General features: G+C 33.9%; 1 protein-coding gene across 15 annotated transcripts in view; it reads left to right on the top strand.

Moving 5' to 3' along the window:
- NBEA (neurobeachin) overlaps window positions 1–27,934 on the top strand; it is a 457,966-nt gene that overhangs the window by 117,330 nt on the left and 312,702 nt on the right. For all 15 annotated transcript variants that reach the window (XM_041719826.2, XM_041719812.2, XM_041719807.2 and 12 more), the window contains exons 11-24: window positions 574–682; window positions 3,151–3,303; window positions 3,948–4,116; window positions 12,410–12,489; window positions 13,222–13,284; window positions 13,393–13,490; window positions 15,256–15,348; window positions 19,075–19,183; window positions 21,303–21,384; window positions 21,589–21,712; window positions 22,044–22,236; window positions 22,490–23,512; window positions 25,386–25,603; window positions 27,054–27,207. In XM_041719826.2, the coding sequence (XP_041575760.2) occupies window positions 574–682; window positions 3,151–3,303; window positions 3,948–4,116; window positions 12,410–12,489; window positions 13,222–13,284; window positions 13,393–13,490; window positions 15,256–15,348; window positions 19,075–19,183; window positions 21,303–21,384; window positions 21,589–21,712; window positions 22,044–22,236; window positions 22,490–23,512; window positions 25,386–25,603; window positions 27,054–27,207 (2,668 nt within the window). The remainder of the gene's footprint in view (window positions 1–573; window positions 683–3,150; window positions 3,304–3,947; window positions 4,117–12,409; window positions 12,490–13,221; window positions 13,285–13,392; window positions 13,491–15,255; window positions 15,349–19,074; window positions 19,184–21,302; window positions 21,385–21,588; window positions 21,713–22,043; window positions 22,237–22,489; window positions 23,513–25,385; window positions 25,604–27,053; window positions 27,208–27,934) is intronic.

Raw genomic sequence — 27,934 nt, 5'->3', positions numbered from 1 at the left:
TATGCACTACAACTGTCCTCGACCTTTTTGAGATACTTGAAAAGTAATTTTTAACACTTCCTTCCTGTCACAATTATTTTTCTTTCTTCCTTTCCTCTTGGTTTTTCAGCAACAGATTGAGTGTATTTTTGTTTTATTTTCATCACCGAAGAATCAATTATGATTTATTTTCCCTGTAGTGGATTGATTTGTCATATGCTTCCACTGCTGGTTTTCATAACATAGTTTCACTTTCTGGCCAGTTCCATCCCCTGAAGTCTTTCATATCTCCCTATGTTTCTGTACTGTAACCTTTTCTGAACATTTTCCGTCCCTATACTTTCTAAACACTTCACTTAAAGATAATGCTGGGATGTACTCGTGGATGATTTCCTTGTAGCCTATGGAGTCCCACTCCTACCGTCATAATATGTGAAAAATCACTGGAGAAATTTTCCAACAGGAAAAATAAGATTCATATTCTTCAAATGAATTTTTCACCACCTTAAGCCTATTTCTATTCACTTAATAGCCGATGATTATTGAGACAGCAATATTTTTAATCTGAAAAATAATCTTGTTTTTTACATGCAGTGCTACCCTATTGGCTTTCTTGGTTGAGCTTCTTAAGAGTTCAGTAGCCATGCAAGAGCAAATGCTTGGTGGAAAAGGCTTTCTAGTCATTGGCTATCTCCTTGAAAAGGTACGTTTGTTCTTAGTATTTTTACTGTCATTGCGGTACTTTTAATCGCTTGGCTCAAATGTCTGGTGGGATAAAATATATTTGTGACATACAAATTGCAAATTAAAAATATTTTATAAGTTGTCTACAGGAGTCTTCATCTTCCTCATTCTCTTATATACCAGTATTCAAAGAATCAATTTTCTTGGATGCTAATGTTCTCTTATTTATGTTATTACTTTAGATATGTTTGTGAATCACTTTAAAGTATTTACATGTCTGCACTTTCTGTCCCCCAAACTTGCTTAGGAAAGTTCTGTTGTTTCTGGTTTGTACAAACATAGCAGAAATGTCACAACTGAGATTATTTTGTGTGTGTGTAGGTTAATAAAGGTTAAATTAATCTTCTGTGACAATTCGGAAATTTTCAAAATAGTTGCCCTGTGTTTTGAAGAAGAAAAACTGTAACAAAATTTAATTTCTGAAAGAAATAGTTGCAAGGGGCATGCCCTGTACTTTCTTGTTTTCAGGCATGATGAGCAGTTATCTCAAAACTGAGGTTTGGTTGTCTGAGGAGCATCACCTGCCTTCCTGCCTCATGACATCCTGTTACTACGGTTTAATAATCTAAATAATCTGAAAGCAAACTACTGTCAGCTATACAAAAATAGTGATGATCCTACTATTGAAGCTCATGGCTCTGACATTCTTGAATGTCTGCTACTGGGCTTTTACTATCATGAGGTCAGCATAGCAATCTTTTAAGCAGAAGATAAGAATGATAGTGTCACCTTTCAAAAGTGTTCTGAATTTTGAAGGATGATAAGTAGTTTCTCTCATTCTGTTCCCTTTGTTCTTTCAGCTAGGGAAACACCTTCACTCAATACCTAAAAGCAGATTTTCTGTGCTTCTGTTTTCACTGCTAAGCAAGTGTGATTTAGAATGTCAAAGAACTAGCCTAAGGTGTTTTTTTTTTCCCTAGGGTAGGTTTTCTTCTACCATAGCCAGAATGAATTTACAAAACTGTTAGCTTTGGTTTGGTGAGTTACACACAGGCAGACTGGTGAGCCCTTGTGGAGGGATTTCTCCTGAACAGAGCACTGTGGTTTATACACATGGAATACATCAATTTAGAATGTTGTACATAACTTTTTTTTTTAAATTTTTGCATTCTCTTCTAATTAACACCTGCTATGTTCATTAGATTTGCACATGTTACTATTTAAAAGATTTCAATTGATCACAGTATAATTCTTAAAACATATGTTGTTTTCTGGGTGGTTTTTAACATTATATTTACCTAGCTGCAGTTTTTTGAAAGTATTTATTCTTATTTTTCAATATATTCTTATATTCAGTTAGCACACATGGTGAGAAAAAATCCTTTGTTTCCTAGTCTCAATTTTATTATTTGTAAATGATCTGTTGTATCTGTTGTTCATTTGCATGTAATCAAATACTTCAAAGAAGACAGAGAGCTTTTTTTTTGCTTGGACTTCCAAACAGAATTTTTGTTCTTATTAGTTGCAGATTATTGTGAATTTCAATGTGCAAACCAAAGGAAATTCATTATTCAGGCTGAACTTGTATTACTGGCAGTAGACGTCAGTTCTAAAAATAATAAATCTCCATATTCCTAGACTGTACTTACAGCATTAAAAATCATTGAAAAATAGAATCACAGAATCATTTAGGTTAGAAAAGACCTTTAAGATCGAGTCCAAGCTTTAACCCAGCACTGCCAAGGCTACCACTAAACCTTGTCCCCCAGTGCCACAGCTACATATCTTTTAAATACCTTAGGGATGGTGACTCCACCACTTCCCTGGGCAACCTGTTCCAGTGCTTGACATTCTGTGGAGAAGGCAGGGAGAAGGATCTTTAGAGTTTTTTACTATTTATTCATCTGTTAATTTATTATACAAAAAAGTTTGTCAAAGTCCTCATGCAATTTTACTACATAGGAGCAGGTCTCAACAGTGATTTCATGGCATATGCTATGAAACTGAGAGTCCTGAAATTTGAGGAAACCATGAACCCAACACTTTCAAATACCTACTTCAGTTTAAGAAACAAAAGCAAGTCTCCCAATAATGTGTGTTCACACACTGAGACACCCAATTTCAGTAAGACACTTTAACAGGAGATAAGGACTTCAGATGAAGTTCTCAAGAATTGTGCTGTAAAATGTAGGATCCTTACTGGATTCTAATAAAATGAAAAGAAACCCAACTAAGCAAAATACCTAAAAACCAAAAAATAAAGTTATTGATTAATATTTTAACCTGTTAAATATAGCCATTAGAAAGATCATTAATATTATCAGAAAGTATAAACTGCCTTCATATTCAATTACATCAAAACATGCAAGCTGCACATATTTAGTAATGACGAGCCAGGTGAAAATACTGCTTCATAGTTCTGTAGTAATTATATTAAATAAAAAGATCTTTTCTTTATCTTTGTTCTTTCTGATTATTTTCCCCCAGTCATCTAGAGTTCATATAACCAGAGCAGTTCTGGAACAATTTTTGTCATTTGCTAAATATTTGGATGGATTATCTCATGGAGCACCTCTACTAAAGCAGTTATGTGATCACATCCTTTTTAATCCTGCTATCTGGATACATACCCCTGCAAAGGTACACTTCCATGATGTTATGACTCTCCTACAACAAAATTAAATACCTTTATTCTTTTACAACATTCTACTTAGGTTTTTGGTTTTTCTCTTTTGGATTTTTTAATAAACATGGTAATAGAAATTATTCTAGATCATGAAATCTGTACATTGCTGAGCTATATAGTCCAATGTCTTTTATAATTTCCTGAAAGCAGTTAACTTATTGGCTAATATTCTGTCTGATTCTATGAAAAGATTGTTTCAAAAAACCAAGTCCTTTTTTCAGCAATTGCATTACATTGTTTTCCTACAGATTAAGCATAAAATTTTGTATTTTTAATTGCAGACAAAATGTATTTTGTTACACATAAATGTAAGCTCTCATTTTACTTCTATGTAAATGTATTTTAAACTATGTATTCTAGTTTGATAAAGTCTCTAACACGTTATCATTCATCTCTGGTAATAATGAACTATTTGTTTTCCTAAGCAATCATAGTTGAGATATGTGAGCCAAAGTGAAAAGTCCTAAAAACTGAAAATATATACTTTTTGTAAAAAAAGTCAGAATAGAAAGTAAGCCAATATGTTTGTAAGACCCCTACAATTTAAGGTTACTCATGCAGAGTTTACATTTATGTGGGTAACTGTTTCATTCCCCAGGTGCAGCTATCTTTGTACACCTACCTGTCAGCTGAATTCATTGGGACTGCTACAATCTATAACACCATACGCCGCGTGGGCACGGTGCTGCAGTTAATGCACACACTGAAATACTACTACTGGGTGGTCAATCCTGCTGACAGCAGTGGCATTACTCCCAAAGGGCTGGGTAAGTGCCACACACAAGGAAGAAAATATAAGCATTTCTCCTTAGGAAGGTTTGTGATATAAATGTCTGAAAGCTCCTTGGATCTGTAGACAAGGAGATAAATAAATGGTAGTAGTTGATACCACTGGTCCTCAGTAGAAAGGACTATGAAAGCACTTTTAGGTGTATCATAAATCCATGCTGATAATTTATGTTTACGTGTATTCCTAGAAGATTCCAACTCTGGTCTCCAGTCACGTAGCATATACTTATGTGGGCATACTTTAGGAAACATATTAAAAAGATTGATTTTTCTTCTTCTGTAATAAAGAGGAAATATTACGTGTATTTCATATGCCAAAGAAAACTTTGTGTGATTTGAGTGATTAGTAGTGTTAAGTGACCTTGAAAACAGAGTGGAAAACTTCTAGTTCTCACTGCAGAGGTCTCTGAAGATGTATTTCCAGTTCAATACTGTTCTTTCTCTGTCCTTATAAAATAGAGATTTATTTAATTTTGCTTAAAGTGATACATTTAGCTTAGCTCAGAAGGCACTGAATGACAGAACCAACAAAATGTGATAATGAATGCTGCATGTTACAGATGTGCATTAACCAGAGCAAATCATTCTAATCCTATACATTCTGGCTATAATGTCATTACATTTACCTATACTTATGTAAAGCAGGAAGGATTTGGCTGAAAGTCTCTTTAAAAACACCTGATAAAGGAGACTTTATTAATTCTTTTTATTGTATAACTATTAATGGCATGCTGAGAAAGTGAATAATTGGAAAATGTTTTTAGTACTGTTACACACCGAAATATTCAAGAGTATGACATATCTAACACATTAGTTATTGGGTAATTCTTATTTGTAAGTGAGCTGTATGCATAGGGGTTTCCCTCAATTTTATTTTTTTTTTTTAAATAAATAAAACTGGAAGTAACAATTCATTTCCTAGATTAGGTGTCCTAATAGGCAATGAAGGTGTTGAAGGTCACAGAAAGAGCTGCTCTAGGATCTTGGATGATATTTATAGTTCTTGCATAGTATAATATTATATGAAGAGTAGTATTCAAAAATTAATAAAATTTATTTTAAAATACTTAACAAAAGCCCAGAGTTCTCTGTTCATTTAAAATGAAAGGTTTGAAATCCTAGATAATGAAAATTACCTGGAGTGGTTACTTAATTAGCTTGAAATCTTTGTCAGTGATAAATTATATTATCCACTTACCCTGATTCTGGATTTCTACTGTCAAAAGAGAACAAATTTATTTTTTTGGTGCCTGCAGTGAAGATGTCTCCTTCTAAGCTAGATGTCTGCTGATTATGCCCAGTGGAATGTAGGAGTCAGTTGTTTTAATACAGGTTTCATTGTATCATAGCATCATTGTAGTTTTGATGCGGCATTTCACCTGCCTCTCAGAAGGATGCAGGGTTCCTGTGTACCCAACACCAAATCTGCTTGTTTTGGGTAGATATTTTGCATAGTTTATGGCATGACAACTTAAACTGGTAAGTATGTTTAGGAAGCTGTGCCTTACCTCTGATGGACAGGCACCTGAGAAATGCTTTGTTTGAAATGGAGTTGCTTCCTAGACTTTGTTGCCTGTATTGATTAGATCTCCTCTAAGCTCGGTGGGAGGTTAGAAGCTGGTCTTGTGTGAGAACTGCACTGTTGATATCTGAAATTAGGGTGAACTGAATCCTACCCTGGGAGTGGCTTTATCCAGATTCAGCCTTTCAGAGATCTACTCTGTTGAGGTTTACATTGTTGTGCTGCACAGGTACAATTTTACCATCAGACAAATTACCTGTGCCTGAGATCAGTGAGGAATTGGAGTATTTAAAACTTAGACGATCAGTTTATTTACATTGTGTTTCTGACTGTTGCATACCCAGATGTTGTGAGGTGAAGTTTTCAGGTGTCAGCCATATTTACAGCTAGGTAGAGACTTGAAAAATTCCTCAACTAGCTTGAGAGTAGAAGTTGGATAATACAGTCTATTTGTTATGGCTGATTTTTTTTTTTTTTTTTCTAGTATATTGGTTTAAATTAAAAAGATTCCTGTGGTTCTGTGTCATGACACTACCTACCTAACAACTCTTTGAAAATGTATTTCATATTATAGACCGCTTCCCTCTGGCTTGGTTTGCTCTTTTCTGGAGTCAGTGACATTTCTTTCTGTAGGAAGCATGGATTGTTTTTATCTTGCCCAGATCTGTCTCTTCACAGTTAGCTGAAATTTTTGAGTATTTGTATGTTTAATGCCAGTTGCATAGCTTAAAAAAATATATAATGTATTCATCAAAATCTTAACAGAAGGCATGAGGTACACAAAGATACAAAATTAGGAATGAGAAGTGAATCAGTTAACTCTAAATTAAGCATAGATATGGCTGGTTTGCATCCCTAACCTTTCTTTCATTCAGAGTATAGTACAGTCTCCTCTCATTTGTGTCAGTTTCAGATGAGATTCTTTTTTTTATCTGGAAAGCAACCAGGTCAGTCCCTGAAAGATAGTCAGGCAGTGTAAATTAGTGGGTGCCTGGTACAGCAGTTTGACAACAAAAATCAAAATTTCTAAGGCCTTTGTACAATAGTTGGGAAGGTGTTTTATAAACTGAAGATGTGCATATTATCAAAAAACATGTTGTGATCCACTGTATGTGAATTTTCTCATTTTGTATTTAGTTAGATTGATATATAAACTTGACTATGTGAGAACAACAACTTTGTTGTTCCTTATCCTCTACCTTCTTTCCTGCAGAAAGCCCTGTGTAATTGATACAACTACAAAGAAGTAGTTTCTGTTCTATCTGTTAGAGAGGCTTTTCTTGTGTTGGGTTGAAGAACATCAGCCTGTCAGAGAGGAGGATCAATGACTTAGCAAACCCAGCACAGCTATGGAGTTTTCTCCATGCAAATCAGCACTGGGACTTTTTTTGCTTATATTTCACAGATAACTTCTGCTTCTGACTAATAGAGCTGTAATAACTGTGATGATTTGCAAGCAAATGACTGTGAAAAATATAGTAATTGCTGAGGTGATGTGTTGCTAAATTTAATTTCATATTAACTTCATTTCATAAAAGATTTTTTTTTGACATCCACATTAGTTGCTACCAATTGATAAAATTTGTGAAAATATTTTAAAATGTTGAATCACATCACTAGATAATACATCACTTTTCTTTACCAGATGGTTTTTAACATTAAGTGCAGGTCTGGTTGATTCAGACAGCTTATAGTCATAGAATGCAGTCTTAGAAGTATCTGTAGTTGTTATGCTTAAGGCTTTTCTGTTCTCACCTCTGTTTTCAGCATCTCATAACTCCACCAATCCCAATAGTTCAAAATACGGAACTCTTCCAGGATTTTGTCTTCGTGCTAATTTTTGTTAGCCTGCCTGCAGCCACTACTGCCAGAAAGTTTATAATTTGTTGAAATGTAGAATAAGGTATAAAAAATTTTGTTAAAGAAAGTTGTAGTGAAAAAAAGTTATGTGAAATGTAAAGTTGTTGCATTTTAAGCATCATTTGAAATCTCCAAATGTAAGAATAGGAACCATTTTCTATAAACGTTAATTTAATGTATGAAACAGAAAAATGTCATCATGTTAGTAAATTGCACCTGAAATTCTAGGCTGACTTGACATGAGACTTGTCAGATGTGGAGAATACTAGAAATCATGCCAATATCTAAAATTTGACTGCATGTGCTGAAGTGCCTTCAAATAATTTGCTGTCATATTAGGAAGTAAGCTTATTCATGCAGACATTTCAGTAGTGTGATGTTTTCTTGTCTTCTAGGCATGTCATCTTTGATGTGGAGATACTGAAACAATTTTTAATATTAGTTAATAATTAGTTTGATTTACTATTACTTGCAGACAGTTACTCTGCTTCAGGGTTTTATTGCCTTCACCTGCCTTAATAAAGCACAAAGTGTGTGAGTTTTCTGCACTGACAGTTTAGTAGCACTTACTTTAAAGCCAAAGGAGCTTAATATTGAAGTTTACCATCTGGCAAATGCTTTTTTCTTTTAAAAGTGAAAGTTTTTCTTTTGCTGCTTCTAGTAATCAGCTTATAAAATGGGGGTATAAATGAGGTTTTTTTGAAACGAATTTTAATAAAATTTTTAAATGTTTCAGATAGTTATTTTAATTTGGTTTTGTATCTTTCATTATTGGATTCTTGTTTCACACTGGCATTTCTTCTTAGATTCAGAATACTGAATTGATATTTGTATTTCCATTTCCTTCTGAGGTACTGGAAATACTGTTTCAGAGTTTAAAAGTATCAAATTGGTCCGTAATTATTCTTAGTAGCTTTTACATTTTACATGTAAATCTGCATGGTGGAGACAAGTTGTCTGTTTAAAATCATGAGTTACACTTTTCTTCTGATGTTGTTTATTTCAAATTGTTTTATAAAGAGCCTAAAAAGTCAAACTAATTTCCAAATAAAAGAATCTAAATTTTATCATTTATTTTTCACACTGAGACTATGGTTATAGCTGTTACTTGATTTGCCACATGGACACCTTTAATATTTTGTTAAATCATACAAAATAGGGGTAGGATCACCCAGCTATTGCAGTATCTAAACGCACAACAAAGTGGGCAATGGAATGAAAGTTATTTAAAACATCTATCTTCTTTCTGTAATTATTTGATTTTATGTTGAGTTGGAGGGGACCCATCAGGATCATCAAGTCCAACTGCTGGCCCTCCACAGGACACCCCAAGAGTAACACAGTGTGCCTGACAGTATTGTCACAACTCTTGAGGTCAGACAGGCTCGGTGCTGTGGAGCTCCCTGGGGAGCCTGTGTTGTATGACAGACTTGTGCAGTTAAGTTCCCAACTTACCTGTGTGGTTTAGTTCATTCCTGAACTGAGTGGCCAAGCATTTATCTCTCTACTGTTGTTTCCTGTGTTCTTCACACTCTAACTCTCAATGAGTGCTACCTTTATGAGTAACACCATGTATCCTTATTGAGAATGCATGGTGTTTAAAGTACAAGTTATGTCATGCTAAATAGATTTCAAGAATGTTTTTCACATCCAATATTTTTGTACGTGAGCTGTGGAAGTGGGTATTACAAAAATTATTATGAGGAGAAGTAATTGTAGTTTTTCTCTTTGTAGGTAGTAAAAGTTACACAGAGTTATTTCAAGAGCTGGGTTAGAGTGGAACTCAGAACTTGTTAGATTTACAGCAGAGAGAAAATCAGCTCCTATGTGATCCACGTATTGTGTGATGTTATTCATGCATGTGTGGAGATCAGATTCTGCTATCATGTTTTATTGATTTAAGAAGTAGAAAAATCCTACTTTTTACATACTAAAAAAAAATCAAAACAGATGGAAGAATGTCACATTTGGTTATTGGTAGAACTGATAACATAATTTTATTTCCAAAGGCAGAATTAGGAACCATTATTATTGTTATTCAGAGCTCCCAGTTTGGGGCTTTTTGGCTTTTTCTTGTTTCTTGGGTTTTTTGGTGGTTTTGTTTTGGTTTTTTTTTGTTTGGTTGTTTTTGGGGTTTTTTTGGTTTTTTTTTAGTTTGGTTTGTTTTGGTTTTTTTTCTCCCCAGCTGTACTGATTATACTTAATTCTGTGAACATGTTTACTTATTTCCTCTTATTTACTCCTGGTTTATGCCCCTATAATTTCTCTATGCTGCAGGGATGAATTGGATAAAATTATAACATTTTTTTTTCATTTATTTTTGTCTGGGTAAAGCAGGTTAACTCTTATTATGAGTGTATATTTTAAAAAAATCTGACGCAAATGATGGGCTCTGTGAAAAATACATACATAAAGAAATCTAAAAGCAGGAAATGCTTTAATGACTCATCCTCATGTGGGATAAGAAAGGCATCCTTTCTCTTTGCCAATTATAAAGGATGTTATTATTTTGTATTAGGGATTTATGGTTGCTGTGCCAGATCTTGAAAGGATTATCTTCATAGTTGATCTAATTTGAGATTTGTTTAAGTCTTTAGCGGTGCTGACTATCAGTGTCTGAGTGATGGTGGCACTGAATTGTCTATATGGAATGATGGGCACAAAGATTAATAGACAGTAAAAAAGCTACTTAGCAATGTTTGAGTTGAAAACAAGCTCTACTTGTCTTTCTTTGCCTTGGTATATGTGTGGCTAATGTATACTTTTTAAAATTATAGGATAAATCACACCATTGTTTGCTTAAAACTCTGTTTTTTAAAAATAAATGTTCAACTAGGAATAAAGTCATTTATTAAGTAATGAAGTAAAAAACTGTGATGATAGAAAAATTATAGTGGAAAAGCTGCTTTAGGTAGCTTTTGAACTTCCTATTTGATTAATTTTATTCAGTCTGTGTCAGATGATCATTACATCATATTGCTGTAGTCCTTACATTCTTTGTCGCTGTCTGGTGGTTACATAGCCTCCAGCTCCTCCAGCCTGTCTTATTTTTTCTTTCCCATTTTGAAACTAATTTTTGAAACTAATGAAGTCTTTTGGGTAGCAGCTGTCCCAGTTTTCTGATTCTAGAGCAGCAAAGCTTCCTGACCCAACTAAAATGCAAGGAATAAATAGTACTAGAGAAGGGAAAATTACACTTTACCTGCTTGGCATATAGCCTGCAAGCAACAGCTCCTTTGGTCTCCTTTGCATGTTGAAGAACCCTTTTCAAGGTTGTCACACATCTTCAGGGAAATGAGCAGGCAAATGAAGAACTAGTATAAAACTCATGTGTCTTTGAAGAGGTTCCCAGTTAAATTGGGGTCTCTTATTTTTGTCATGTCCTTTCAATTTCTGTTACAGAAAATTTTTGCAGACCTCCCCATTGTCTGATTTCTGTTTCCATAATGACAGTCTTTCAGAAAAGACAAAATGTCAGTTTTTCTTTTTTAGGTCCAGTTTTCAGATATTGTCTGATATTGATTCCCAATAAGGCGTAGGAGGGAACAGGGTGTACAAAGAAATTTCTGTGATGCAGTCAGGGAAATTGAATCTGCATTAAATTAGTGGAAAAATAGATAAATTGTATAAAAATATAATATTTGTATATCTAGTAGATAAAAAATGGCTTGTTGATAACAAGCACACCATTGCTAAAAATTCATACAATGTTTAATATAATTGCATCTAGTTTTAAAAAAAATCAACTGATTTCTGTTTTTACAGTGGGAAAACCTCTGTATTTATGTGATTGACTTTTTTGGTACAATACAATACCCATAGTGCTCCTGCAAACAGTGAGTGGAGACCTTGAAATTTATTTGCTTTTTTTCTGAAGAGTACACAGTTCTCCTCTTTCCACTCCTAAACAGAAGAAAACTTGGGTGTATTAACCATTATTTTTGTTCCTCCTAGTGAAACAAATATACCTTCCCTTAAGGTTTTCCCTTGTTACAAACTTGAATTACTGTGTGTACAGCAGTGACTTCACTTCAAAAGGGGTCACCAAAGGCAATTAGAAAGTCTTCATTAAAAAGTTGCATTCATTTGGATTAGAAATAATAATGGGACGTAGACTGTTTTTAAACTTTGATCTGTGCTTACAAGTGTAAGATTAAATGGATGATGGAAAAATAATCTAAGTTGCATTTATTTTTACTGTACAAAATTTAAAACTATCTGTGCTATGCATTTTCTGAAGAAAAGGAACTTAACAAAAGAATTTCCAGTTCAACTTCAATATTTATGAAAAAGGAGAATGGAAAAGTCAATAGGAATAGTTGCAAATTGCTACAGTTGTTCAGTGTCTGACGTTTTTAGATATTTGTTTTCATAATATACTTCATCAAGCACAGTTGTTTAAAGCATTATGGATTGCATTTTTTTTCCTGGCTTAAACTACTATCTTTAGATAGTAATTTATTTTTTGTTAAATGGCTTTAGTTTCTGCTACAGGTAATGGCTACCACTAGTATTTAATAAATCCTTTCTCTCTTGGTTTTGATTCAGATGGTATTTAACGTACTGATTTAGTAAGTCCAAGTTGTCTGTCACATATTTCTGTCTATTATTATCGCCTTATTACTCTTTTTCATCTTCCTTTTTCTTTAAAAAAAAATTAAGTAAAATATAATATGGATTTCTTTTTTTTTTCCAAGTAAAACATCTTAAATATATTGTGTTGAAAAATATGATTCTGAAAGGTTAAAAATGATATCATTTGCAAATATGAACTTTTATATAAGAGTAGAGTACTAAATCTGTTGTAGGAACTGTGATTTTCCTTAAGAAGTTGCAGTCATTAAAGGAATTAGTTTATATTTAAAAGTTCTATATTTTGTTTCTTCCAGATGGTCCTCGGCCCTCCCAGAAAGAAATCATATCATTAAGGGCGTTTATGCTTCTGTTCTTGAAACAACTTATATTGAAGGTAAAGTGGTCTGTTTCAGAGTAAAAGCATTCACATCTGTTATATACTTGTAAGAGTATCTTTCATAGTAGAAATTCGTTAATACCTGTCCAGTATTGTGTCTTTTTCTGGTTAATTTAATGTTCATGCACATACTTCTAATTAACTGAGAAGTAGTAAATCCATACAAAATGTCTTATTAACCTCACCAAACACTGCCATGTATATTTTATTAAATCTTCAATATATTTATATTTGATATATAAAATATGTTTTATGAAATTTACAATGAAATTAATTGTCATGTTTTCAATTTTTTAAAAAAATGGTCAAATGAAAAAGGTAATTGAAGTTGTCAAGTTAATAATTGCTTTCTCCTTCTTCTTGGTTCTACCACTGGTAGAAATGTTCTCTCTGGTAGAACGTTCTCTGTTGCAGCTGATTGCTACTCTTTGAGGGGTAATCTGCCATTTGAGACTAGACTGAAAACCAGTATTTTCTGTTCTCTCACACAAACTGGAGGAGTAACAGTAATAGTTTATAGTTTCTCAGGGCCCACACTGAAAGGCTCTGACCTCATACTCTTTTTGACTGTCAATCTGCTAAAGAAAAGTGGCAGAATAATAGAGAAAATTTAGTCTTTTAGGTTCAAATAAAAAAACTGTAGAATTATTTTACTAGGTCCAAGGTTTGCTTATCCAAATCTGAGGAATGTATTTTCTCCGAATAATAGCCCTTTTTCTTATTCCTTAGGATCGAGGAGTGAAAGAAGATGAACTGCAGAGCATATTAAATTACTTATTAACAATGCATGAGGTACATTTCTGTAATTACCTGCCTTTCATTGTAACTAATTGTACCAACTCTGTGGGAAGCTTGTTGTTGAGGTTAGTTTGTAGAATAACATTGGTGCTTGTCATACAGGATGAAAACATTCATGATGTGCTGCAGCTGCTAGTGGCACTGATGTCCGAGCATCCAGCATCCATGATTCCTGCCTTTGATCAGAGAAATGGGATACGGTAAGACAGTGAAGTGAGAAAATACCTTAGAAGTAGTTCTGGTATCATCACTCTACAGTTTGCTTCTTTTTCACATAAGTATCATACTTGCTGATCTTTTAAATTTCAATTTCATTAACTTAGGTTTTATATTTTGACAAAATGAGTGATTTCAATATGTTGGAAGAAAAAAAGAATTTCCATTTAAGATTATCATTATGATATTTCAGAGAAACTGCACGGTTTATTTGCTTCTCAATCTCAACTAGAATGTGGAATTAACAGGATGCATCAGATAGCCATGTATCTTTCTCATAATAATTTTAAATATTCTTTCTTTGTATGTTTAACATTCTCTGGGGAGAAGAAGAGGAAAACAAGAAATCATGCCCTAGCCTCTCAAATTCTGTCTGAAAAAAGTAGAATTAATGTGTTTATCTCTTTGGCTGTAAAATTAATAACTGATACTTCCCAAAGAAGTAGTGTGTTATTTTTGGGGGGGTTTATGCCTAATTTAGTAATATCTTTTTTTCAGGGACTAATAATTTTAATGTTAATAATTTAATATTTACTATGAATTTTATTTTGCGCTGTTGTGAAAATACTTTTGAAAATGCAAGGGGCTTGTAAAAGGGAAAAAGACCCACACCATCTACTAATTGCTAGATTCAGCTCCATTTTGCCTAAATGCGAAGATCTTTGTACAAAGATATGTACTTAAAACTGCTTGAATGACAATGCGTATTGAAGGGAAGACTCATGGTTAGGACTTTGCTTTCTGCCTATAGTTTGTATTCAAACAGAATTCTGTTCCTCTCATTTTTCAAAGAAGGGTTAGTCTGATCTGAAGATTGGAGCCATCTTTTTATAACATTTGTGGTACTGATATTAAAAGTGTTTGAAGGTGCAGTCTTTGCTTGAAAGTCTGTGTTGTAGAAGTGGGGAGAATACACCAAATAACAACTTTTAAGAGCTTAAAGAACACCCAAAAGTTTAAAAACATCCCCAAAGCCTTACATGAAATTAGGGGTTCTTTTGCTGTAAATGTCAGAGGACAAAAACCCCAGGGTTCATTTAGTAATAGCAAAAGTAATTTCAAAAGAGGAAGATATTGGCTGAAAAAGCACTCTTTAGTGGGGAAAGACTGGAAAGAATGACTAAAAGCTTGAAGCCAAGCTAATTCTAAAGGGGAAACTAAAATACAATTTCAACATTTGTTACGGAACAGTGCAGGGCAAGTGTAATGTTTTCTGTCTTGGTGACTTCAGATCAGGGCTGGTTTCCTTTCTTGAAAGACTGCACAATTTGTACTTAAACCTATTATATTAGTTAAATATTTAAGAATTATATTAGTTAACATTTGAGGCACTTTTTTTTAATACAGGATTTAAAAACAGAGGGTGTAGTTAAAAGAGATTTTCACTAGCATCCAGGTACTCCAGGATATGAGCTAACATGATCCAGACTGCTTCTCTTGTCCTAAGCTTCCACTGCTTAGGCTGTCTTTTATTTGGCTGTTCCAAGAGAGAAATATAGGATAGGATATTACTTTCTGTTATAAAACATTGAACTGAACCAAACTACACAATGTCCCCAACCTCAAGAATTCATTATCAAACTCTTACGCTGCACTTGATTCTTTCAGTATATCCTATTTTGTGTAAATTGTTGTTTTTGCTTATTTCTTAACAAATAATCTTGCCATATTTACAAGCCATATATGTGATATTTAGTGATACAATCTATATATGTGATGTTTGAGCTTGAATTTGTTTTTCTGTTTTAGAGTAATTTATAAGTTATTGGCTTCCAAAAGTGAAAGTATATGGGTGCAAGCTTTGAAGGTCCTTGGATATTTTCTTAAACATTTGGGTCATAAGTAAGTTTCATTTTAAAATTTTTTGTAGTGGTGTATTTAAGTTCACAATTCTTCCTGTTTTTTTGTCATTATTACTATATATCCTTTGTCAGTCTTTAGAAATTACTTCAAAGTATTAGGTTTTCTAATTATTAATTTGTACGCTGTTTGCTTTATAAATCAGATCAATTTTTTTTCCTGTTAACTTGCTATTACTATGATGTTTGAAACAACATGTTGGTTGTCTTTCAGATATATGATATGGTGAAACTCAAATGTTAAAACAAGAGAAAAGCATTTTCCAGAAATACATCTTATAACTATATATATTGCATGTTCAGCTAAAGTTAACAGGAAACACATGAGTGTGATCTAAAATTTGCTTCTGGAATTATCAGTGTCATTTCAATAAAATGTTCAGGGCAGCATTTCTAAAAATAGTTTTAGAAGGATGGGAAAAATGAAATAGAACATTTTATTGACATGGGAATGTTTCAGAAGGAAAGCAGATACATCAAGCAAGTGGTGTTTAAAGAAGGTGGTAAAGACATATCTCTGAGCAAGAAATACTCACTGAGAAAATGTGGCAGCAAGAAATATTCCCATTTAAAAAAAACTGATGTCATGAAATGGGTTTACTTAGTCTGATCTTCCATATTATAGTGTCAAGAAAGCACTAACAATCATGCACTGCTGCATAGCCTGCTGTTGCTCATTTTTCCCCTTCTACATGTGGTGTTAAAATCCTTGCTGGGATTAGCCCAGAATGGCATTTTAGAGGGAGACTGTGTATTATAAAAATTAACCACATGCTTCTCAAGAGACTTCTTCATGTAAGCCTCATTTGAAAGGAACGGAGGTAGGAGTCCAGCCAGAGTGTGGTATTGCTAGAAATGCTTTTCTCAGTAAGATCAATAAAGTATGACTGTATAATTGAGAGACAGTTAGCTGAGAATATGCTTCTAAGTGGGATTTTTCCTTTGGGATCCAGCAAGTCGAATACTGTTCTGGGAATTAATAAAGCAAATTGATAGTCCACTCAAGAATCTCCAAGGACTTTTCAAACATTACTTAGTAAAAGTCATTCACAGTGATAGGAGTTGGTTTAAGTATGATACACCAGATGAAGGCTGGACTTGTCAGAAGTCTAGCTGTATCCAGATAAGTATATTTGTTTAAAATATTTTTCCAGAAAATCAAGTAGCAACCTATGTCCTGGGTGCATCAGGCACAGCATCGCCAGCCAGGCAAGGGAGGTGATTGTCCCACTCTGCTCTGCACTGGGATGGCCTCACCTCGAGTGCTGGGAGCAGTTTTGGGTGCCACAATCTAAGCATGACATTAAACTATTGGAGAGTGTCCGAAAGAGGGAAACGAGGATGGTGAAGGGCCTTGAGGGGAAGCTGTGTGAGGAGCTGTTCCTTGGTCTGTTCAGCCTTGAGGAGACTGAGGGGAGACCTCACTGCAGTTACAGCTTCCTCATGAGGGGAAGAGCAGAGGCAGGCACTGATCTCTTCTCTGTGGTGACCAGTGACAGGACTCAAGGAAACAGCATAAAGCTGAATCAGGGGAGGTTTAGGTTGGATATCAGGAAAAAGTTGTTCACTCAGAGGGTGACTGGGCACTGGATCAGGCTCCCCAGAGTAGTGGCCACAGCACAAAGCTTGACAGAGTTCAAGAAATGTTTGGACAATACTCTCAGGCACATGGTGTGATTCTTGAGGATGGTGTTGTGCGGGGCCAGTTGTTGGTTTCGGTGATCCTTGTGGGTCCCTCCTAACTCAGCATATTCTGTGATTCTATGGTTACAAGAAAATAAAAGAGAATTTCAGAAGCTGAAATTATAATTTAACATCTACTTGTAATTATGGATATATCAATGCAATTTCAATTGTTGAGTGAACATATGTAGCAAAAATTAACTTTATTTTTCATGTAATTGGAGTGATTGAAATCCCCTTGAATACACTGTGTAACTTTCAAAGTTGTTTTTTTTTTTAGTTTTTAGACCTCTGAACATCTGCAAATGTGCATATTTTATGTAGATTTTAGCAAGTAAAAACACCCTTCCATTTCATGTTTTACAGCTAGTGCTTGTGCCTTTTTGTTCACATACATATGTGTGAATACACATGACTATAAAATAGCAGTCAACCACAAAAATTACAAAGAACTTACTTTCCTCTTTCACAGAACAGGAAACAGAAATTGCCTTGTGATACACTGAAGCAAAATCACATAAAGATTTATGAAATCTAAACCAATACAATATTACTAACAAAGGTATAGGTACTAAACCAATTACTGTTGCTGCAGTTCATATATATATATATGCATCACAGATGAAGCTGTAGAAGTAATTGATTCTCAGAAATTACCAATAATGTGTTAGATAGAGCCTGAATAATTAAATTGATTTTTCATTGTGATCTGTGATAATAGACTACTTTGTCTAACCTTAGTAGTTAACAAAATCCTGCTTTCTTCCTTCTCTGCTGTGTTTGATTTTTTCTATGCCATCACTTGAAATAATAGTCCCATGTTTACTTATGGGTTTTACTTGACATTTAAGCCTCCCAATGGATCTCTATTTCTGTCTGCTAAATCATACCCTAAAAGGTTGAATTACCTGTAGATTTTCTCATAATTAACTCATGAACCACCTTCTGTGCACATAAAAGTACACGCTGTTGTAAGTTTTTGCCACTCTCTTTTATGGTACTTTGAACATTATAAAATAATCTATTAATTTCAAAAGTTCTGGAATGAACCCATATAATTTATATGTTATTTTCACTAGTAATCATGAAAACACAGTTTCTTAGTTTTTGAATGCATAAAACTTTTAGAAATGTTACTGTATCCTATTTAATTTTTTTCTGCTGCTTTAATATAGATTATTATTTATTTCAAAAAATATTTTTATTTAATATCCGTTACAGTTGTAGGTAAATTTAATGATGCAAAGTATGAGGAGTACTCAATTTTAAAAGGATGGGGCTTAGCGACAAGGAGAGTTCATTGATGTGAGCTGCTTCCTTCTCCATTTTTAAAAGATTTGAGTAGTTTTGGATCCCAGATGTGAAATGTACTGCCATTATGTAGAATTTCTTAACTTTTCAGGATTTTATTTCTTTTTCATTGCAACGTGTTATTCTTGGATTGAATTATTTTGGCTTCATGAGAGAATGATATGTAAAGCAGAAAGGTGGTACTGAAAAATCCATACATATATATATATATATATATATATATATATATATATAAGTATTAGTATTAAAACATACAGATTGACCAATCTGAGGGAGGCTGGCCCAGATCACCAACTGTGGTTTCTTCCAACTTTACCAGTTGTGTGATAAATATTGGGAAATATGAAGCTGGATTGTCCTGAGTTCTTGTGATGAGAAAAAAGGTGTGTTCTTCAGTGATAACATTTTAACCAACCTGTGCACATCTTGAACATTCTTACCCTGAGTAAGAAAGTTAACTTTGGAAGTTAACTTTGAGAATGTTGTGTGATTTATTCTATACAAAAACCCATCCTAAATACAACATTATTTTCTGAGAACCTTTGTATATTTGTACAATTTAATTGTGGGAAATATCCTAAATATATATAAAATAGCAAACTTGGGAGCTTTCTGGTACAGTATCAAAATATTTTGCCTTTGGGTTTTATCTTGAATTGATTTAAAATGCTCATCATGCTTGACATGTGCCTAATGGTTTTGTTTTCTCTTACAGGAGAAAGGTTGAAATCATGCATACACACAGTCTTTTCACACTTCTCGGAGAAAGATTGATGCTGCACACAAATACAGTGACCGTTACAACATATAACACACTTTATGAGGTATAAATTGTAAAATGTAAAGATTGTTATTTCGGCTGTAAAAAACATGACTTAAAATATCTGTGCTTTATAGTATCCTGATTCTCAAGACTTTTGATAAAAATTTCAGAAATTTTGAGAAATAAATTTTTCAGAAATTTGAGAAATTTTGATACAATTTTTTTCTGGGTTCATAATGTATTTTGCCATGTCTTAGATGCTTTTATTAACAATGTCATAATTTTTACATAGGCTCTATAAAACTTCTCACTTTTGATGGAAGAGATCCTGTTCCTTAGGATGTTCATTACTTTTCACCAAAAAAAACACACAAAAAAAATAAAACCACCCACCAAAAAAACCAAACAAAAAAAAACCCAACAAAAAACAAAACACAAAACCAACTACAACAGATTTCCAATTGCTCATACTTCTCCATTGTTTGGAGAGTCATTTCCATTGAAATGGAAAGTACTGAAGTCAGAGATGCCTCTTTTCTTTATTCTTTATCATGTCACTTATTTTACATTTACAAAATTTTGAAGAGTGCTGGTTTTTTTATTGCTTAACCATGTCAAATGATAACTAACACAGCCCTTTTATGTAGCAGATACTGCTTGAGGCAAATAAGTATGGTCCCAAAGCATTCAGCTGTTGTACCAGGTTCTTGTAGAAGCTTCAGTTTTGATGATGAGCAAATTTGTAAAAGCAAAATATTGAGAACATCAAGCTGTTTGAAACCCATGTCTTCATGCTTGGACACATAAAGCTCATGGCTGATGTTTCATCTTCAATTATTACTAAAATGATGACTTAGAAAAGAATCTCTTGCAATTTCTGAAAATCATATGCACTAAAAAAATTTTTAGTATTTTTTTTAGTCACAAATAGATTTAATGACTAGATGTTCGGAGTAGGTTCCAGAAAAGAAACAAGAGACTAGAGGAGCATTTTCTTTTCAGGGTTCTAAGTCTAAGTAATGTATAAAATTATTTTCCTATGATTGTAAAAACCTAAACATTATCTATTTGCTAGTGACTTAGATCCAAGTTCTTTTTTGTTGTACATTACCTTTTATGGTTTGACCACTTGAGCCTCAGAGTCTAGTTCCTGCATTCAGTTTTCTGAAAGCTTCTATGATTGGTATTCTCAGAAAATGCATAATTAATTGAAAAAATCAAAGTCCTCATGAAGTTCAGAATCCACAAGTATTTACATTTGAAAAAATTGAGGAAAGGAGAAAAAATATGTTAAGTGCTCTAAGTCTTGAAGATTTGCTAAGAAACTGATGCTAAGGAACAGATGTTTTCCATATTATCTCATCTAAAGGGCATAATTTCATTCTATTTCAAATATCAATATGTAAAGATCTATTCTAAGACTGTGTTTATAACTGACATTAGTTTGATTATTTTTTAATGAGAGAGCTAAAGTTCCCCTTTAAAATAAATATTGCTAGTAAAATTACTCAATTTTGAAATGCATTTACTTGAATGTATTAACTGAGAATTCTGTGTTGATATAATTGAATTTTTAGCTTGTTCTTAAAAATAAAGTTGCATACACACATCCCAGTGTGACAGGTATCCCAGTGTGAAAGGTTTGCAAGTGTTACCCCAATACAGATTAATTAGGTTGTCAGGTGCAATTCAAGCAACAGGAGAATGTTCTGTTTTCCTCTTTATGTGAAGCCCCAGGATTATTCCTATGGAATGCTAACTCTGACTCTTATTCTTTACTAGCTGGAGGAAACCAAACCCAGTTTTAAGAATTATTTGGTTTGGTTTTGATTAAACATATGAGAATAATTGTTGATGTATGTAGTTTGTGAAAGATATTTTGACATGTGAATTTATAACAATACGAGAAATATGAATGGAATATCTTTAAAATACCGCTCTTATATATTTAGGCAATGAACTCAAAGTTTAGCTGATCAGCTACAACCATGAAAATCTTTATCCCGGCATAGAGGAATTTCTTTGTTCTGTTCTTCAAGATTTAAAATATTTTACCTATTTTTTTTTATATGAGGTTGCATGTGACTGTGGTAAATGTTCTTAACAAATTTTAAAATTAACAAAGAAATACTGTAGTGTTTGATTAAAAATGGTAAAAGGAAGTTAATATTCTGTTTTAGATTTTGACAGAACAAGTATGCACCCAAGTTGTTCATAAACCTCATCCAGAACCAGATTCAACAGTGAAAATTCAGAATCCAAGTAAGGGCAATATATTATGTTTGTTTGATAATTGTGTCACCTAGAGGTTTTTTGAAATGATGGTTCAGAAAGTGAGAACAATTAATTCATGTATCTTAGATACATATGGGTTGCAGTTACCTTTTACATTAATGGGTGTTAGCAGCTATTTCTTTTTTTAAACATTGGAAAAGTGCTTTACATAACTAATTTATTCTTTCAAAGTGATTCTTAAGGTGGTGGCAACGCTGTTAAAAAACTCCACGCCAAGTGCAGAGCTGATGGAAGTTCGACGTTTGTTCTTATCTGATATGATAAAACTCTTTAGTAATAGCCGTGAAAACAGAAGGTACGTCAATACAAATAGTATTTTCTCCTCATTGATTTCTGGGTAACAGCAATTTGTTATACCCTGTGTAAAGTTTTAGAGAGTTTGTAATAAATTATATATATTTAAAATAAATTTAATACATTTGTGGTAACATTTCTTAATTCAGTAACTAATACTGGATTCTTCTCTATAGTATATTTTAATTATTTGTTCATACTGAAGTATTTTAAAGTTAATTCATAACATTGGATTGATGTTAAGAGATGATGTTCCTCCCATCTTAAGCATCGTAATGTTAAAATAAAAAAGCTTTGTTTGGATATATTTTGAACTAATTATTTCACTTTAGATGTTTACTTCAGTGTTCAGTGTGGCAGGACTGGATGTTTTCTCTGGGATACATTAATCCTAAAAACTCTGAAGAGCAGAAGATCACAGAGATGGTTTACAACATTTTCCGTATTCTCTTGTACCATGCAATAAAATATGAATGGGGAGGCTGGAGAGTGTGGGTGGATACTCTTTCTATAGCCCATTCCAAGGTAAGAAACAGCTCTTAGATGTTTGGGGTTTTTTTAATACTGGTAACCCCCAAAGGCAGTAGCAATGTAGCAATATATGATGTAAAGTGATTTAGTGCCATCTGGTGGCTTTCACTACTCATGTCAAGGAGGCTTTTTTTCTTGTCAAACATTTGTGTAAGCTGTGCTTAATATGTTCCTAAAAATCTTGCTACATTTTACCCGGTTCATCTAGCATATAGTCATCCATGTAATCTGTTCTTGTCTTTTTAAGGTCACATATGAAGCTCACAAAGAATATCTAGCAAAAATGTATGAAGAGTATCAAAGGCAAGAGGAAGAAAACATAAAAAAGGGGAAGAAGGGGAATGTGAGCACCATCTCAGGTCTTTCCTCTCAGACAACAGGAGCAAAAGGTGGAATGGAAATTCGAGAGATAGAAGATCTTTCGCAAAGTCAAAGCCCAGAAAGTGAAACAGATTACCCCGTCAATACAGATACGAGGGACTTGCTCATGGCTACAAAGGTCTCAGATGATGTGCTTGGAACTGCTGAGAGACCTGGAGGAGGAGGAGTGCATGTGGAAGTTCATGACCTTTTAGTTGATATAAAAGCTGAAAAAGTAGAAGCTACTGAAGTAAAACTTGATGATATGGATTTGTCACCAGAGACACTGGGAACTGGAGAAAATGGTGCACTGGTGGAAGTAGAATCTCTTCTAGATAATGTATATAGTGCAGCTGTTGAGAAGCTCCAAAACAATGTTCATGGAAGTGTGGGTATTATTAAGAAGAATGAGGAAAAAGACAATGGTCCATTAATAACTCTGGCTGATGAGAAAGATGAACCTTCTTCTAACAATACCTCATTTCTCTTTGATAAAATACCTAGTCAGGAGGAGAAACTCCTTCCTGAACTTTCAAGTAATCATATTGCCATTCCAAATGTGCAAGAGACACAGATGCATCTTGGTGTAAATGATGATTTGGGATTGCTTGCACATATGACAGGTAGTGTAGATATAACTTGTGCTTCAAGTATAATAGAGGACAAAGAGTTCAAGATTCACACCACTTCAGATGGAATGAATAGCATTTCTGAGAGGGAGTTGTCTTCATCATCTAAAGGATTAGAATATGCTGAAATGACTGCCACAACTCTTGAGACAGAGTCTTCTGGTAGCAAAACTGTACCTAATGTTGATGCAGGAAGTATAATATCAGATACAGAAAGATCGGATGATGGTAAGGAGGCAGGGAAGGAGATACGGAAGATCCAGACAACTACTACAACCCAGGTAAATTTCAAGTAGCCATGTATGTGTCTAATGTAATCGCTGCTCATTGCTGAGGGGGAGATTAATAGTATGAGCTCTGAGAGATATTTGAAGTATATTTCTTTAATTATATGAAAAATGTACATCTTCCAGGCTGGCCATTTTCTTTGAAAATGCCGTAAAGTGAAATCTTTCATGACTGTATAGAAAATATATATTGCATATACTAGTTAAATAACAGTTATTTCCTACTAAAATCAATGATCAACTACAATGAATTGGTTTAAGTATGTGGGTATTAATCTCTCTTTTAAATAATGTTCTTAAAAAGAATTACCGGCTGAGCAACTAGCAGAAATTCATCTTCTAATCTCTTCTTTGGGTGCTATGAACGCTAAGGTGTTCATGGTTAAATACTTTTTCTTAAAATGAAGTTAACTGTAATAAAAAAAATTGAAATAGTTATGAAATAAAATATAAATGGAGAATTATTGTTTTCTTGAGTAATGAGAAGTTTTATTTTAGCATGTTTATAGTGGAGCTAGTGGTTGGAGTTTTGATTGCTGTAGGTAACTTGTTAGACTGGATCTCCTTGAGACCACTGAAAATGCTGAAAATTACTTAAAGACCAGCCACCTAAGTGGTGATACTTACATGTTTCATGTTTGTTTATGCAGTGGCAATGCACATGAAAGCCCATTCTTGCAGATGCAGTATTATTTGCTAGATAAAAGCTCCTCTGTTATGTTAAAGTTATTATACTGTTGTTGCTGTCGGCATGAGGGTTACCTGGAGTTGTACCTGAAGGAGAATGTATTTTACTGGAGTTGTTAACCTCAAATTCTCTAAAAACAGGTCTACAATCATCTCCCTGCCTTATTAGTAAGAAGTAACTCTCTTTTATTCAAATGGACTGAAAGACAACAAGCAAATTGTGTGACAGAAACGGGAACTACTGCTTACTCCTAAGAACAGTTAATGCCTCTATTAACAATAGATCAAATATTGAATTCATATGTATATATCATGATTATATAAAATTCACTCTTTCCTGTATTTGTAGCTAGAAAAATATGTAAAATACAATTGAAAGCTCTATGCAGAAGATTCATGTGAAAAATTAAAATCTTATACAAGTCTAAGAAAAAAAAATAATTTTAAGATAACTCTAAGAAAAACATAGCAACTGAAATAACTTTCCTTTCTAAGAAATACAAGCAACTTAAATAACTTTAGTCCCAAGTGACCAAGAGGTCAAAAGGATACCTTTTCTGGCTAATAATACCATAATACTGGCTACAGGAGATCAAGATCAGACTAAATAAACAAAAAGCTTTTCAGCTCAACTCCAGTGCTATGTCCATTTTTACATTGCTAACAAAATTGTTTTGCAACGTTCTCTTCTGTTTTTAAACTGACAAAATGAGATTTGGGATACTAAATGTAATTCTCTAATGATCCTGCCAAATTGACCAGACAAATAAATTGGTTTTGAAAAATGAGGAGCTGTCCAAAAACATGTGTTCCTTGAAGCCACCACTATGTAGTTTATCCATATTTCTTAGCCCAAAATTTAGTTGTTACATATAAACAAAGTCTTGCTACTGACCTTGAATGGACTACATGTGGTCCTTTCTAAAGACTTCAAGTGAAGCATCTGAGAGTAAAAGCTTGGTGAGTAGCTGAAAAGGGTGCCAACCACACCGCCCCTCAGCACTGATTAATTTGACTGGGAGCAGCTCCTTTACTGAAGGAAACTGCCAGCCTTGGAACATCAATGTCTCCTGTGGTTTGCAGCCACATTGTCTTATCCTGTCCTTTCTCGGATTCTGTATTGAATTCAAAAACACACTGAGTAAAGTTAGCATCATTTTTGAACCTCTTGTTGATGTAGGCAATACAGGGTCGATCTGTCACCCAGCAAGACCGGGATTTACGTGTTGACTTGGGATTTCGAGGAATGCCAATGACGGAAGAGCAGCGACGACAGTTTAGTCCAGGCCCACGCACAACTATGTTTCGTATTCCAGAGTTTAAATGGTCTCCCATGCACCAGCGGCTCCTGACAGACTTGCTTTTTGCACTAGAAACAGATGTACATGTTTGGAGAAGGTGAGTCGTTGTTTCTTCTTTAACTCCTGATCTGTGTTTCCATCAATAAGGAAAAATTAGCCGTGTTGGAGTGGGGACATTACTGGGATGGTGGGGAGAAAAAGAGTTGGTGCTAGCTATAGTGCCTCTCTGTATTTTCTGTCTTCTCTTTTTACTCTTTCCCAGCCTGGAACAGCTTGATTTCACAGGTAGTAATTCCTCTTTTCTGGAGGTGTTGTATAAATCCTGAATCCTAAACAAATTGAGCTGCTCTTCCAGCTTATATTTAGCATTAGAATCTACTGCCCCTGTTCCAGACAGGATGACTTCTGCTAATGGCCATTGTCCTAATTGATCAATTAAAAGAGTTTCTCTACCTTCAAGGTATATAAATAAAACCTCTTTCCTATAACATTTTCTAAGGAAACAATCTATTGACAAACTTTCTTTTGTATGCTAGCTCCTGGTTGGGTTTAGTCTTGATGATCATATAATATTTTATGACAGCAATGTGATTTCCTAGTGGTATTGTACATTTTGTATGTGTAGAGGTACTCTGTAACTATAACATAAGGGAGAAAATTTACTCTAATTTGCACTACAGAATAGTTAATTTTAACAAAACTTAAATATAGTTTTGTCAAAGGAACAATTTATACTGCATTTAATTTCCAGTGTGGTGGATTGTTCTGTGATACTCACTTGGAAATAGACAATTTTGATATTTTGCTTTTGGCCAAGTAGATGGGGTGTGTTCAGCTAATGCTTGAAGGGTAAAGATCAGATTGTATATTTTCAGTTGATGCCTTTAATTTTTGTTTGCTGGCTGACAACAAATGTTCCTTTGCAGAAAGACCATACTCATAGAAAGAGTAGCCTCATTTTCACACAGGGTTTTTGTATTTTTGGGGTATGACAGTTTCACAGGACAATTGCTCATCAATTAGGAGTCACTGAGATTTCAACTAATGTTACAAGCATCTGTGGCTTGTGGAGCTATTATTAATGCTAGGTTTATTATCAGTTAGCAAAGTTAATACTGAATCAGGTTATGGCCATGTTATTGAGTTTCTCCTTTAAAACAGTAGCAGGTGTTATCATTAGGTTATCAAGGGTGCTTCAAAGAACACTGCTGCAACGTGGTGAAATCTATATTAAATAGTTGCTTTCAGGCTGCAGAAACAACTCCACTACCTGTGAAGTGAAGTTGTGGTTGATGGGAATAAAAGGTTAGAAGATGTTGTTCTCAGCTGAGTATTTGGATATAATCCTATGCAGAAAGAGATAGCAATCAATTTGTTCATTAGACTAGCCCTGTTGATATTTTCAGACAACTTACAGGTAAAGTTTTGTAGACCAAACTTTTCCTTTTTATTTAAAGAACATTCACAGTATGGTCAGAAAGAATATGTTTATCAAAGATTTATTTTAATTATTTGTTTTTAATCCTACTTTTCTTCTGTCCTTGCAGTCACTCCACAAAGTCAGTGATGGACTTTGTCAATAGCAATGAAAATATTATTTTTGTACACAACACAATACACCTCATTTCCCAGATGGTAGACAATATTATTATTGCTTGTGGAGGAATTTTACCATTGCTGTCAGCAGCCACATCCCCAACTGTAAGTACAATATTCCCACCTAGTGGTTATATTAGAAATTGTTGTTAATAATGCAAACTGCTATTTTCAGCTGACTCTTCTTCTTTAGGGACTCCTGTCCCCTTTCTGCTAATTCCTTCAAAAAATTAAATTTCTAATCACACTGTTACACTTTGATATACAGAATGTTTATAGCATTTTGCATTTGAAATGCTTATTTTATCAGAAAAGCAGTACTTAGTAAGAATAGTATTTCATAGTTATTTAATATTTCATTTAAAGGGATGACCATTAGGATAATGATTCTTGTAACAAAACAGCATGCTTTATGATATCTACTCATTGATATTCATAAACCTTTTCTGCATGGCCACTATTAGTTTGCATGCCAAATGAGACCAGAAGTCATCCCCTGTCTGCTCTGTTTACTATTTCTTTCAGTAGATCCTTTCCCCTGCTTTTTTTTCTAATCTTGAATTGAAAATAACTTATATTTTCATTTCCTCAAAGTTGTAAGGTCTTAGCAGATTAAAGGTCAGGCAGGCAGAGTATAATGACTAAAAAGGAAGAAATATTTTTTAAATATTCCATTATTGATGAGAGTAATTGTTTTTTTCAAATGGGATGCCTTGTCTGTGCATTTAATATCTGTGACTCATACTAAATATCATCTTGAGCATCCTGTAAAAATGATCTGTAGTTAATATAGGTCTTTGAAAGGGGAGGCAATGAGACCTAGAAAGGGCAA

The sequence above is a fragment of the Taeniopygia guttata genome, chromosome 1, assembly GCF_048771995.1.
Source record: "Taeniopygia guttata chromosome 1, bTaeGut7.mat, whole genome shotgun sequence".
NCBI classification, from domain to species: domain Eukaryota; kingdom Metazoa; phylum Chordata; class Aves; order Passeriformes; family Estrildidae; genus Taeniopygia; species Taeniopygia guttata.
Note: the sequence above shows the minus strand (reverse complement) of the source record. Positions and strands in the feature narration are given on the sequence as shown.